General features: G+C 33.3%; 2 protein-coding genes across 2 annotated transcripts; one reads left to right on the top strand and one right to left on the bottom strand.

The window, feature by feature from the left end:
• The first annotated feature begins 933 nt into the window (after positions 1 to 933).
• LOC114166801 (F-box protein SKIP2-like) lies at positions 934 to 3,318 on the top strand. Its single transcript, XM_028051639.2, has one exon. It carries the CDS (start codon positions 1,289 to 1,291, stop codon positions 2,957 to 2,959), a length of 1,671 nt encoding a protein of 556 aa, XP_027907440.1. The 5' UTR covers positions 934 to 1,288; the 3' UTR covers positions 2,960 to 3,318.
• A 2,385-nt stretch (positions 3,319 to 5,703) lies between these two features.
• On the bottom strand, positions 5,704 to 14,000 carry LOC114166806 (cinnamoyl-CoA reductase 1-like). The gene is made up of 6 exons (XM_028051643.2): positions 13,738 to 14,000; positions 13,485 to 13,654; positions 11,552 to 11,737; positions 11,195 to 11,360; positions 6,215 to 6,401; positions 5,704 to 6,000 (listed from the first exon to the last, which is right to left on the bottom strand). Exons 1-6 carry the CDS (start codon positions 13,847 to 13,849, stop codon positions 5,862 to 5,864), a joined length of 960 nt encoding a protein of 319 aa, XP_027907444.1. The 5' UTR covers positions 13,850 to 14,000; the 3' UTR covers positions 5,704 to 5,861.
• Positions 14,001 to 14,018: the final 18 nt, after the last annotated feature.

The following is a 14,018-nucleotide window of genomic DNA, read 5'->3' as shown; positions in this document are numbered from 1 at the left end:
TAATGTAACTTACCGTAAACATTTGTAAGTGTGCAGTAACTCAAAAAATTCTAAATTCTATTCCGAACAATTATGAAATTCTACGACTGTAATTAAGCGCTTGAATTCGTCCTATTAGTGAAATTAATTTTAAGTTTTGTTAAAAGATATATAGAATTTACTAAAAAGAAATATTACAATTTATTTTGTGAATTCTGAAGAAATGTGAAAATCCTAACCTAAACTTCTGTATCTACTATGTGTTTGTACAAGTTCACATTTTTTACTAATTATTTTGTATTTTTTTAGTCTAAAAAATACATTAATATTGATATATTAAAAAAGTTTTTAACATATTTTAAAGCTCATATATATATTTTAAAAACTTAGTAGAAAAATAATACCAAAAATTCAACATAAAAACCAAATTGGTACTTGAAGTGCACTCCTCAGAACTCATAAATAAAATAAGTAAATAAATAAATAAATATTATCTTTGCCAGCTAAATTATTCAAATGGAGATCATATCTTATGACCAATATTATTAAATGGAATGAAAGTGAATAAGAAGACCATAGACTATGCATTATGCTGAGTTGAATACCTTCTATTCAAGGAAGTAGTGCGCTGCACTTCCATAAGAGAGAGTAACTGATGAGTAGAATGAAAATATTCAAGAAAACTCTTCACACAACATAATATAGTAAATGTTTGATTAATGGTTTTTTCATCTTTTTGTGGTGTTAATCTTAGTCTAACAGTAAGACCAGACTGTTCCTATAAAAAATATGAACACTGACCAGTATCTCTTTGTTGAATGAAAAAATGTTTGTTGTATGAAAAGTAAAAGCCTCAAAAAGTGAAAACTACAGATCACCATAACATGCCAGCCAAAGAAGCAAAAGACTTTGTGGAGCGTCATGATTACGACCGTGGTGGATCTAAAACCTTAAGTGATTTTAAAAGTGAACTTAAACCTAATTCAACTTCAAAAAATTGACTTATATTATTATGTAATTGAATTATCTCTGATCGACGTCATCTATATATTATTATGTAATTGAATTATATCTGATCGACGCGGAACTTCCGATAATAACATTGGTCAAATACAAAAAAAGACCCTTCTTTAAGAATCAAGAGCTTCATTTCGTCACCTTCATTACCAAATCCTCACTTTTTGTTAAATAAATATCATCTGGGTTGTTGTTAAATCAGGGAGCCATAAACCATATCTGACTTCATCCTCACTTGAACCATTCCTCAACCTTAAACTTCTTCTGGTGTTTGATAGATAAGAGTACAAAAATGACTGTGAAAGATTTTCCTGAAGAATGTTGGGAATCAGTGTTCAGATTCCTTGGCCTTGGTCATCACCATTTGGAGTCTCTATCTCTTGTTTGCAAACAGTTTCTTGCCATCACAAATAGGCTTAAATTCTCTCTCACAGTGTATGATCCAACAATTCCACTCTTTCCTCGGTTGTTCCTGAGATTTCCAAGGCTCAAAATCTTAGACCTGAGTCTCCTGAATGGCCACCATGAACACTTGCTTCATCAAATTTCACAATCTGGGTTGGACCTTGATTTGATCAATCTATCCAACCAGAGAACACTTTCTGTTGATGGCTTGCGAGAACTTGGCTCAAACATGAGAAATTTGAGGGCTCTGATCTGTTCAAACATTGGCTCTCTTCGTGATAGTCATCTGGTAATCATAGCTTATTGTTTCCCATTGCTTGAAGAGCTTGACATAAGCTTCCCACTGAATTCTCAAACATCGGATTTTGGAGTTCTAAGGTTGTCTTCTATGCTTGAGAATCTTCGCAAGATTAACATCTCTGGTAATCACTTGATCACTGATAAATCACTGTTCTCTCTCTGCCAAAACTGTTTGTCATTGGAAGAGATTTCATTCTTCATCTGTTTTAAGATCACTCAAACAGGCATTGCCTCTGCGATCCGCCTCAGACCCGGTTTGAGATCCATTTCATTTAACATCGAAAAGAAAAGAATACATGGACCTGGTTTAACACTCACCCCCATTGACTTGAATTTGATTGATTCATTCAAGAGTCTGAAAGGGTTAACTGCTATAGATTTGTCTAATTCTGTTATCTCAGATGAGTTTCTCTTTGCGCTTGCAGAAGGTGGAGGGCTTCTGCTAAAGCAGATTACCCTCCAAGATTGTTGCAATTGTACATTCTCAGGAATCTCTTATGTGTTATCCAAATGCCAATCTGTGCAATGCTTGGATCTTCGGAAAGTTGATTTTTTAACTGATGAATGTATCAGCAAGTTATCTGTGTTTCTTCTTAGCCTAACCACTATAAACCTAAGTGGTTGCTGCCAGCTGACAAATTCAACATTTTTCATTCTCACAAGAAACTGTCCTTTGCTCAGTGAGATCAAAATGGAAAGAACCTATCTTGGGGTGGAAGGAGAAGAAGATTCAATGAGGGATTTTGCTGTGAACCTTGAAGTGAAAAAGGTGTTTTTGGGTGATAATGTTTTGCTGAGTGATGCAAGTTTGCTTAAATTTGTTTCCATTTGCCCCAGTTTGCAGATTCTTGACTTAATCGGTTGTGAGGGTGTTTCTGGTGAAGGTGTTGTTGAGGTTTTGAAGAGATGCATTGAGATAAGGCATTTGAATCTGGCTAATACAGGAATGAAAGTGTTTGATATAGACTTTGAAGTTTCCAAGCTGAAGGTGTTGAACTTGTCAGGGTCAAGAATTGAGGATGAAACTCTCTCAGTAATTTCAAGAAGGTGTTGTGGACTAATGCTTCTGGACATTCAGAGTTGCTGGTTTGTGACAGAAAAGGGTGTTAGAGAAGTGGTAGAAAACTGCAAGACATTGAAGGAGTTGAATCTGAAGAATTGTAGGTTGGTGAGTGATGATTTTGTTGATTGGTTGGAGTTTTCAAAACCATCATTGAGAATAATAGTTACACCTACTGATGTTGGTGCTTATTACTGATATGAAGCTGAGGAAATGATTGTGAGATGTGGACACCTTCTTGGTTGGTAGTGTGTTAAGAATCATGTGTGTTAAGGGTAGTGCTATTTTAACCACACATTCCACAACAAAGGAAAAGGGAAAATAAAGAGAAGAGACAAAAAAAAAATGTAAATAAGAGGGATGATTTGAGGGAAAAAAGAAAGTTTTTATGGGAATTTTTATTGTTAGACTAGCATTGCACTGTTAATAGCATTTTTATGATAAGTTACAAGTATTAGTTGTGTTGTGTAGGAATTTTTTTTGTGTTTGAGGAAAAAAGTTGAGGCATGTAACATTTATGTTGGGAAGAGGTTGTTTATCTTTTAGTATTTTTTTAATTATTTTATTTAATTTTTAAAAGAAATTAAAATTTTGTATTTGTTAAGCTAATGATGCCATATGGCAGTGACAGTACGATGTGACCGTGTCACACATCACTATCAAACCAGGTATTATTTTCTCATTTCAATTTGATCTTTAGATTTTTATCTTGTTTCAATTTAGTACAAATTTTTATAAAAATTAAACAATTTTGTCCTTCCACGTATTGAAATCAAATTTAATTTTTATATAAATGACATATAAATATTTTAATTAAATTTGATATTTTTAGCAAGATCAACTTTATTTGAATATTTATTTTACATTCAACTTTATTTAAAAATGTTTTAAACTTGTTAACAGAAAATAATGTTAATAAAAAAATTAAAATTAATGTCAACTAACAAATATGTTAAATTTGTTTATCAAATGCATTTCGCAAAATAAAATAAATTTATCAACCTTTTCAACTCTTTCTAAAATTATATTTTACATTAAACTTTATTTGTATTGCTATTTTATTACATTACACTTGAATATTATTTTTTATTAAAATTTATGTTTTAAATAATTGTATATTTTTAAAATATGTAAAATTCAATAACACATAACTTAGTAATAACACATCATATTGCAAGTATCTCTATCACATCACTTTGTCACTATATGACTTAATAATAACCCATGGTAGTGCTAATATTATTGTCACATCACATTATCTCTATCACATTATAGTTAGTTTGACACGTAACAAATTTTTAACTTTTTTTGAAAATAAATAAAAATCCAAAACAATAAAAATTCAAAAAAAATCATAAAATAACGTATAACACCTCCTTAACTTTATTAATACACTACTAACTTTAAAGTTGTTAATAAAATACTAACTTTTAACGTTTTAATAAAATACTAACATAAATAACTTGATTGCATTGAATTTCTCATAACTAAATTTATTTCTCGTGAAAACTAAATAAAAAAATAAAAAAGCACCAAATCAAAATTTTCCTACGAAGATAAATGAAATAATTTAATCTAAATACCGTAATTTATCCCATGACATCCAGTTTTCGGGATTTTTCCTGTAAAAGACGTATCTAATGGGAGGAATCTCTTCCTCCGGCACCACCTTTTTCTGATACACCAAAAATTTCATTCTCCTTTTCAGCACCACGCTTCTTCTCGAGCTCAAAATCCTCAAAACGCTTACAAATAGGTTTATACCAATTTTAAAATCACCATACCTATTTGCTAAACATTAAGATTTTTTTAGTTAGCTTAGACGAGCAGCAGTTTTTTTTTTTCAAATATATTAATTTCAATATATTTTAAAATATTGTATTTCAAAAATATGATATGAAAATATCAAAAGCTTAATAGAACTCAAATTCATTAATTTTCTCATTTTAATTTTTTGTGTTGATAAAGAGATAATGGGAATTAGAGAGCATGGAACGAAATGACAAGTACAATAAAAAGATAATTAGAGTATTTCTTGTTCAAAAATTAATCTGGTCACTGTTTAAAGTAAGAACTCAAGTCATTTATATTTTCTATTTGTCTTTTTTGAAGATATAAGTGTGTAAAGAAGCATCTTTATATATAACATGTAATTTCAATTAGATTGAGACTCCAAATTATATTAATCATTTACAACATATCGTGTGATATAAAAATAAAAAGTGGAGAACTAAACCAAAACTGAATCATCTATTCTTGAAGTAAGGTCATATATAAATCTTACTATCCATTGCATGTACGTAAATGCAATTGACAAGTCTATCTGTCCAATGTTTTTTCTCTCTGTGTTTTTGAAACTAAAAACTTGTTTCAGTATACATAAAATCTTACATAATCCAAATCAAAAATAATTTACAGTACAATTTTTCATTAACTCAACAAAATATATTTTTAAAATAAAATTGTAAAAGTTGCTCAACTCGAAAACAAACTATACTTATAATACAGAGATCCTGATAATACTAATAGACTTGAGCCCGTACCAAACATGTCAACCAGGATATGGTGCTTTGTTACATGTTTTCCAATACCTTTAAGTTTTGTCACAGATTTAAGATCCTAAATTAGTATTTGTACACTCTCAACTATACACATATCTAATATAAAAAAACAGACAACATGTTTACATATATAAAATTAGAGGAGACAAATAAAATTTGTTCAGATACTTAATAATAATTTTAACGAAACCAAGAGATGCATCTATACACCCTGTATGTACAAGTAGGTCTACCACTGCTACTAAGAAATATAGAATGAGTGTAATAGACATAAAATGTAGAACTTCTTCATCAAGAATTCGAATACTTATGGGGAAGTCAAAGCAAAACTTGATATGCAAAATAGTTTTATATTAAATGACAGTGAAAAAACCACTCACATGATGTAAATAGTTTTTGCCCATAAATTTTCTATAATGTTCATTTCACCTTTTCAAATATTGAAACTGATAGTTAGTTCCTCAGGCTTGTCTCACAAACTTATACAGTACAGTGATAATCCAGAGTAATGGATATATAAAAAGAAAGAAAAGTGAAACTTATTCTAATTGCAGGAGGCCAGCCTCTCGATAGCTCTCAACAGAATCAATGAGTGTTTCCTCCAGCGACCTGTATTTCCAACCCAACCTTTCCAGTTTCTCTGAGCTGAACTGTAAGTAATCATCCACCTCAGTAAAGCTGCAGGAAATGAAACTTTATCTTTTACTTTTCAGTCCAAAATAAATCCCTCATCTATATCTTGCATATCTCATATCTTATATGTTTTAATATTAGTTAAATGATTTCTATAGAGGTGCATCAAATCCAAAATAAGGGTGTTTAGATTGATGCTTGGGTTATTTATTACTACAACTTTCCTTTGAATTATAAATCAAGAGAAAGTGAATCTTACTTGGAAGGGTACTTGTAGCTTGGATATATACTCTTCAGTTTCTCTACCAAATCCCGTGTCTTGATGGTGTGTGCACTGCATATGTATCTACGTTCTGCCTCATGCTTCTCGTACACCAAAAGTATTGCATCAACTAGATCCCGTACATCGACTATCCAACGGATCTTATTTTCAAATGAGTCACCACCTATAAATTGTTAAGATGCCTTGAATGTTATGTTGTCCCTTCATCTTCCTTACTTTATATATTTATGATATAGTTATGAGTTGTAATGAGGTTTAAAGGGGCTGTTATTTTTTACTCTTTTATAAGACTAAAAGGCATTTGTATCATGTATCTCTCTATCATTATTCAGAAATAAAAAACTCTTGAACTGCCCCATGGACGTAGGTCACATTTACTGAACCACGTAAATTTGTGTGTCTTCTTTTTCTCTTAATCTGTTTCTTTTCATCTTGTCATAACAAGTGGTATCAAGAGCTCTAGGTTACACTAGGGACCTACTCTAGAGAAACGCAATGTCTTCGTACAAATTCGATATTGATAAATTCAATGGATCGAATGATTTCACTTTGTGGAAATTGAAGATGAAGGCGGTTCTGGTGCATCAGGGGTGCGCTGCAGCACTAGAGGGTGCAGATCAATTACCAGCGACTATGACAGATGATGCGAAGAACTTGATGTTGGAAAAAGCACACAGTTTGATTCTCTTGAGTTTGACTAATGAAGTTCTGAGAGAGGTGGGTGAAGAGACAACAGCTGCAGGGATGTGGACGATGTTGGAAGATAAATTCCAGAAAAAATCTCTAACCAATCGGTTGTATCAAAAACAACGTCTCTATACGTTGCAGATGTCTGAGAATATATCTGTGAGAGATCATCTTGATAACTTTAATCGAGTTATCTTGGATCTACAGAGTATTGGAGTTAAAATTGATGATGAGGATCAAACTATTATTTTGTTATGTTCTCTGCCGAAATCATATGAAAATTTTATTGATACTATGTTGTATGGCAGGGATAGTATTACTGTCAACAACGTGAAAGACAGTTTGCAATCTAAAGAACTGAAGAGAAGAGTCTCTAGTTCCAATGGGGATGATGCAGGCTTGATAGTTACCAGAGGCAGAAGCATGGAAAGAGGAAATAGTAGCAAGGGTCATACGCGCAGTAATTCACTTTCAAAGTCAAAGAAAGTGAGATGTTACAGGTGCAAAGAGGTGGGGCACATAAGGAAGAATTGTCCACAACTGAAGAAAGAAAGAAATAATAATGCCAGAGCAATTGTTGCTCGTTCTAGTGCAGTTGTCTTAGGTGAGAGCTCAGATGAAGGAAATGGCGGAGATGTTTTGACGGTCAGCACTATTGGTTCTGCTGATACATGGGTCATGGATACCGGTGCTTCTTATCACATGACTTTTAACAAGGAGTTGTTCAGTTCATTTAAAGAATGGAATGGCAGTGTAAAGTTGGGTGATGATGAGGAGCTTGGTGTGAAAGGAAGTGGCGTTGTGCAGATAAAAATGTATGATGGTATTGTTAGAACGTTTGATGCTTGGTATGTTCATGGCTTGCGAAAGAACCTGATCTCTGTTGGTACCTTAGACAAACAAGGGTACAATTTTTCAGGAAAAGATGGACAAATTACAGTTTCCAAAGGTCCTCTGGTTGTCATGAAAGGAAAGCTACAACATGGAATTTATATTATGCTTGGCCATTCCTTTCAGGGAACGGTGTTTGTATCCCATTCCTTAGAGCAACATGTTGATAATACAGAATTATGGCATCGTAGATTGGGTCATATGAGTGAACGTGGTCTTGCTGTGTTAAGTAAACAAGGATTGTTGGGTGGAGCGGTGACAGGGAAATTGAAATTTTGTGAATCTTGTGTTATAGGTAAAAAACGCAGGCTGAAATTTTGTCACGGTAAGCACACTTCAACTGAAAAATTACAATATGTTCATTCTGATTTATGGGGGGGTCCTTCCCCTGTCTTGTCTCATGGAAGATGCAGGTATTTTGTGACCTTTATCGATGACTACTCTAGAAAGGTTTGGGTGTATTTTTTGAAGACCAAGGATGAAGTGTTTGGACGGTTCAAGGAGTGGAAGACTATGGTTGAGAAACAGACTGGGAAACAAGTCAAGACTCTAAGAACAGATAATGGACTGGAGTTCTGCAATACAGAGTTTGATGAGTATTGCAAAGAAGCAGGTATAGTCAGGCACCTTACAGTACGACATACACCACAACAGAATGGTGTCGCTGAACCGATGAATCAAACACTACTTCAGCGTGCTCGGTGCATGCGTTTAAATGCTGGTCTCTCAAAAGAATTTTGGGCTGAAGCAGTTAATACTGTTGTCTATTTGGTGAACAGGTCTCCATCTACTGCTATTGATTTAAAGACTCCTCAAGAGCTATGGTCTGGTAAACCTTCTAATTATTCTGGTTTACGTATATTTGGTTGTCCTGCTTATGCTCATGTGAATGATGGTAAATTAGAGCCTAGGGCAATGAAATGTATATTTCTGGAGTATCCTACGGGTGTCAAAGGATATAGATTATGGTGTACTGAAAATAATAGAAATAAAAGGTTTATTATTAGCAGAGATGTTACCTTTAATGAGTCTGCTATGTTTGGCCAAAAAGAGGAGGTTGAAAATATTGCAAGGAATAAGGGAGTTCATCAAAAGGTGGAGCTTGAGGTTGAAGATTCAAATAAAGAAAATTTGGATCTGATAGATCAATCTAGTAATGTCCAAGAAGAACCTCAAAGTATAGCAACAAGGAGAACAAAAAGGGAAATCAGAAAACCTGCAAGGTATGCAGATGTTACATGTGTTGTTGATACTAACTCTGTTTCATATGCCTTGGCAGTTGGTGAAAATCTCTATTATGATGAGCCTAAATCCTATAAGAATGCAATCCAGAGTAAAGAAGCATCAGAATGGTTAATTGCCATGAATGAGGAGATGCAATCACTTAAGAAAAATCAGACCTGGGAGTTAGTACCATTACCTAAAGGTGTAAAGCCAGTAGGATGCAAATGGGTGTTCAAGAAGAAAGAAGGGATTCTTGATGTTGAACCATCTAGATTCAAGGCAAGACTTGTGGCAAAAGGTTTTTCACAAAAAGAGGGAATTGACTACCATGAAGTGTTTTCACCTGTGGTAAAACATAAGACTATTCGAGTTTTGTTGGCCATGGTGAGTGCTTTGGATATGGAGTTAGAGCAACTTGATGTGAAAACTGCATTCTTGCATGGGAATTTAGAGGAGCAAATTTATATGTCGCAGCCAGATGGATTCCTTGAGGTTGGAAAAGAGAACAATGTGTGTTTGCTAAAAAAGTCCTTGTATGGTTTAAAACAGAGCCCGAGGCAGTGGTACAAGAGGTTTGATGCTTTTATGGTTTCCTATAATTTTGTTCGAAACGAGTTTGATAATTGTGTTTATAGTAGGAAGTTGCAAGATGGTTCCTATATATATTTGTTACTATATGTGGATGACATGTTAATTGCAGCTAAGAGCAAGACTGATATTGATGCTCTTAAAGCTATGTTAAACAGTGAGTTTGAGATGAAGGATTTGGGTGCAGCCAAGAAGATTTTAGGAATGGAGATTTGGAGAGACAGGAATGCAGGTCTACTTTATGTATCTCAGAAGAAATACATTGAAAAGTTGTTGCAGTCTTTTCAAATGGAGAATTCTAAGCCTGTTAGTACGCCTTTGGCAACACATTTTAAACTTGATGCTAGCACTCTTCCTAGTACTGATGAAGAGAAGGATTATATGAATAAGGTTCCTTACTCGAGTGTTGTTGGGAGCTTGATGTATGCAATGGTTTGTACAAGACCAGATTTGGCTCATGTTGTGAGTGTGGTTAGTAGATTTATGGGTAATCCTGGGAAAGCTCACTGGGAAGCTGTGAAGTGGATTATGCGATATTTAAAAGGTACTAGTAATATATGTTTGGTTTATGGTTCCAATGATATTGAGTGTGGTCTTATTGGTTATGCAGATTCTGATTATGGTGGAGATCTTGTGAAAAGAAGATCTTTGACATGTTATATCTTCACTCTTTATGGTTGTGCTATTAGTTGGAAAGCAACACTTCTGCCTACTGTTGCTTTGTCTACCACTGAAGCAGAATGCATGTCTTTGACAGAAGGAGTCAAAGAAGGTATATGGTTGCAAGGTCTTATTGATAACTTGGGTTTGCATGTGCAAAGGCGTATACTTTATTGTGATAGTCAAAGTGCATTGTGCTTGGCTAAAAATCCAGTTTATCACGAAAGATCAAAGCATATTGATGTCAGGTTGAATTTCATACGCAATATGTTGACTAAGCCTTTGTCTTCTGCCAAGTTTAAGCATAGCTTGGACTTGGTGAATGTTCGCATAGGTTGAGACCCTTCGGGGTGAAGAGGCAGGAGAGTTGTTATTGGTTACTGGTGACTTGAGAAAATTCAAGTCAAGGTGGAGAATTGTTAAGATGCCTTGAATGTTATGTTGGCCCTTCATCTTCCTTACTTCATATATTTATGATATAGTTATGGGTTGTAATGAGGTTTAAAGGGGCTGTTATTTTTTACTCTTTTATAAGGCTAAAAGGCATTTGTATCATGTATCTCTCTACTCTATCATTATTCAGACATAAGAAACTCTTGAACTGTCCCGTGGACGTAGGTCACATTGACTGAACCACGTAAATTTGTGTGTCTTCTTTTTCTCTTAATCTGTTTCTTTTCATCTTGTCATAACATAAATGTTTCAGACAAACCAGAAAAAAAAAAAGACAAATAACATGATTCTCTTTTATTAGATAACTATTTTATCGGATCTCACAAAACTCAGTTCAGTAAAACAAGGTTTACACCCTGGTCAAATTAACATAAGATTTAACTATCATCGCACAGTAAGTGAATGAATTGATGTAGAGTAATAACGATAATTTGACAAGGCAATAGTAGGCACCTTTCAAAAGTTTGGGGAGAACCAAGCTACTTGCATTCACAGTGGTTGACTGCAAAATTGGCCCCAACACAAGGGAAGGGCAAATGCTTACCACATCAAGTCCAGTTCTTTTTCCAAACTCCAGGGCCTGCTCCTCTGCCTCCGTCTTTGAATAACAGTACCAGTTCTAGATCATACGTGAGATATTAGTTACATTACCATAACCATTCTCGATGATTGAAACTTAGCATATTTTGCAACTTAACCAAAATAAAACAGTATACTGCATACCCCAATCAAAGACAATGCTACTACCATCATAGAATAAGACTAATGACAAATCCACATCATAAGCACACTCGGAATAGGATTACAGACCTGAGTTTTTCTGCAGTAATCTTTATCAGACCAATAGGACTCATCAATCACTTTATCTTTAGGCATATTCGGGCCAACGCAAATAGCAGATACCGATGACACATAGACCACTCGTTGTACTTTAGCTTCAAGACAAGCTTGAAGTACATTAGTGGTTCCTTTCACAGCAGGTTCAATCACCTCCACCTGAAGAATCATTTGTCTGATACTATCAGCAACCCGAAGAGAAAAGCTATGGTTTCAATTTTACACCTTACATTATCCTAAATCATTATGAAGGAAGTAAAGCAAGATGTAACCCAATCCAAGGATTGAAATTAGATAAGATCATGAACATAATATTAACTCCATGACAATGCCTTCAATTTAACGTGTTTTGGAAGACATTTCCACTTCATTATGAGAACGAATAGCCTAAATACACGAATGAGAAATATTCAAGTCCTAATCAAATTCCCTTTGATCTAAACACCCACTCGAACAGTATCAAACTGAATTTAAATAGGATCTAAGTAAATCAACCCCTTTCCATATGTATAAAGTATTCATTCTTGTACCAGATGCGAACTTTCTATTGTGAAATAATTAATTTAGCACCTACATGAATTTTAGAAATAAAAAATCAATAACACTGGTACCATAGCTAGAAAAATGTTTCAATCGTGTCACTTACTAAACATTTACTAAGACCAAAGTCTGACATTGTTTAATAACCTTGACTAAACTCCCACTATTAAGCAACGAAATTCCAAATCTACAACAATTAAAGATGGGCATGAATAAAAATGTAGATCTAAATATCTGAATTGTAATAACTAAATTTATATTTTCTAAAAGAACAAGTTTGATTTCATAGATTTAGATTAAATAATGAGATCGAATTTAAAATACAAATCTAGATTTTCTAAAAAAATAGTTGGAATGCTTATAAATCGGTTTGATACCAATTTTAAAATTGGTATTTTTTTATAATAGGTTTTAAATTTAATATATATATATATATATATATATATATATATATATTATTTTCTAGTATTGTGTATAATGAAATTCACTTATATTTTTAAAATTTGTAATTGATTAATCATCTTAAAAAACGTTTTTTCTTTCATTTAGTACATATTTTGGGAGTTAGAATGTTTGATGCGTGAATGTGAATGTAGTTCACATTTTAATAAGAGAAAATACTGTATTATTTAAAAGTTTTGTGTTAAAATATATCAATTATTATATTTTAGTACGCTGTATAAATGAAATAAAAGTAACATTCATTGAGATATTATTTTAGTTAGCTTAGACTAGCAGTAGTTTATATTTTTGAAAATATTTTATGCTTATTAAGTGCTGAAAAAGAAAACATGAAACAACGAGTATATAATATTTTCATTTTATTCTCGTACTAAACCAAATACATACTAAGTGTCATACATTATATTGGTATCTAATATTTTATCCTTATAGTGCTACTAGTAATTATAAAATTGTCAAGTAATATTTTACATGAAATTTAATTATATTTATTCACCTATATATATAGAGGTTTCATATTTCATATAAAAATATTTCACACTAAATTTTATTAAAGTTTCATACAAAACTGTTTTATATTAAATTTATTTTTTTTCTATTTTTTCCTCATATTATACTACCTACTATCATATCATGTTGAATTTTTTTCAAATGTTCACATAGTTGATGTATACTATCCCCAATTTTATATGTTAGCAAACCAAATTATAATCATGAAAACTATTGTTTTCTCCAGAATTCCACTTGCATAAACAAAATCCTGAACCAGTTGATGCGTTGGGAGGACGAAAGCAAAATGAGAGCCACATCAAGTATTAGAAACACACAATTTCATAAAACAAAAAGTAGAAAAAACGAAAAAAAAAAAACAATGGACGTTGAAGAAGTAGGAGATTAGGCTTGCCTGAGGGTTGGGAACAATAGTTGAGGGTACAGGGCTTGCGACATGGAAAACTGCATCGCATCCAGCAATTGCTGAGAGAATAGAATCGTAATTCAAGAGATCTGCCTTGAAGAGTGTGAGGTTTTCAGAAGCTCCCTCCAGTTTCTGCAAGTGCTCGTATTTCTCACTACCTGCTCATAACTGCTTCTCAAACTTCACTCCAATTTCAATCCAATATTCCAAACAATTAGAAATCAAGTAAAACGTAACGAACCGGGTTGTCTCACAGTTCCATGGACATTGTAGCCTTTGGAGAGAAGAAGCTTAACAAGCCAAGACGCCACGAATCCTCCTGCACCAGTCACGCACACCGTCTTTGCTGCCATCGGTATCTTCACCTTCTCGGATATTCTAATTTCGTCCTTTTTTTTTGTGGTTGTTATTTTATGTTTATCGTGAGATTATGATACGTTCAAATCGGTTGTTGTTAATGAAAAGCGACACGCAAACACAGTTTTTCACGTCTTCTCTCTGCAGAACATATCTGTGCCTAAT

The sequence above is a fragment of the Vigna unguiculata genome, chromosome 10, assembly GCF_037176805.1.
Source record: "Vigna unguiculata cultivar grain cowpea cultivar isolate G323 ecotype 2 chromosome 10, ASM3717680v1, whole genome shotgun sequence".
In the NCBI taxonomy this organism is placed as follows: Eukaryota; Viridiplantae; Streptophyta; class Magnoliopsida; order Fabales; family Fabaceae; genus Vigna; species Vigna unguiculata.
This window is presented reverse-complemented; position numbering and strand designations above follow the sequence as displayed.

Coding starts and splice junctions, on each gene's coding strand:
- LOC114166801 (XM_028051639.2), top strand. CDS start 1,289: ATGACTGTGAAAGATTTTCCTGAAGAATGTTGGGAATCAGTGTTCAGA.
- LOC114166806 (XM_028051643.2), bottom strand. CDS start 13,849: ATGGCAGCAAAGACGGTGTGCGTGACTGGTGCAGGAGGATTCGTGGCG. Junction 13,655..13,737: donor TGGAACTGTGAGACAACCCG/GTTCGTTACGTT, acceptor AGTTATGAGCAG/GTAGTGAGAAATACGAGCAC. Junction 6,001..6,214: donor AGCTACAAGTACCCTTCCAA/GTAAGATTCACT, acceptor CATTTCCTGCAG/CTTTACTGAGGTGGATGATT.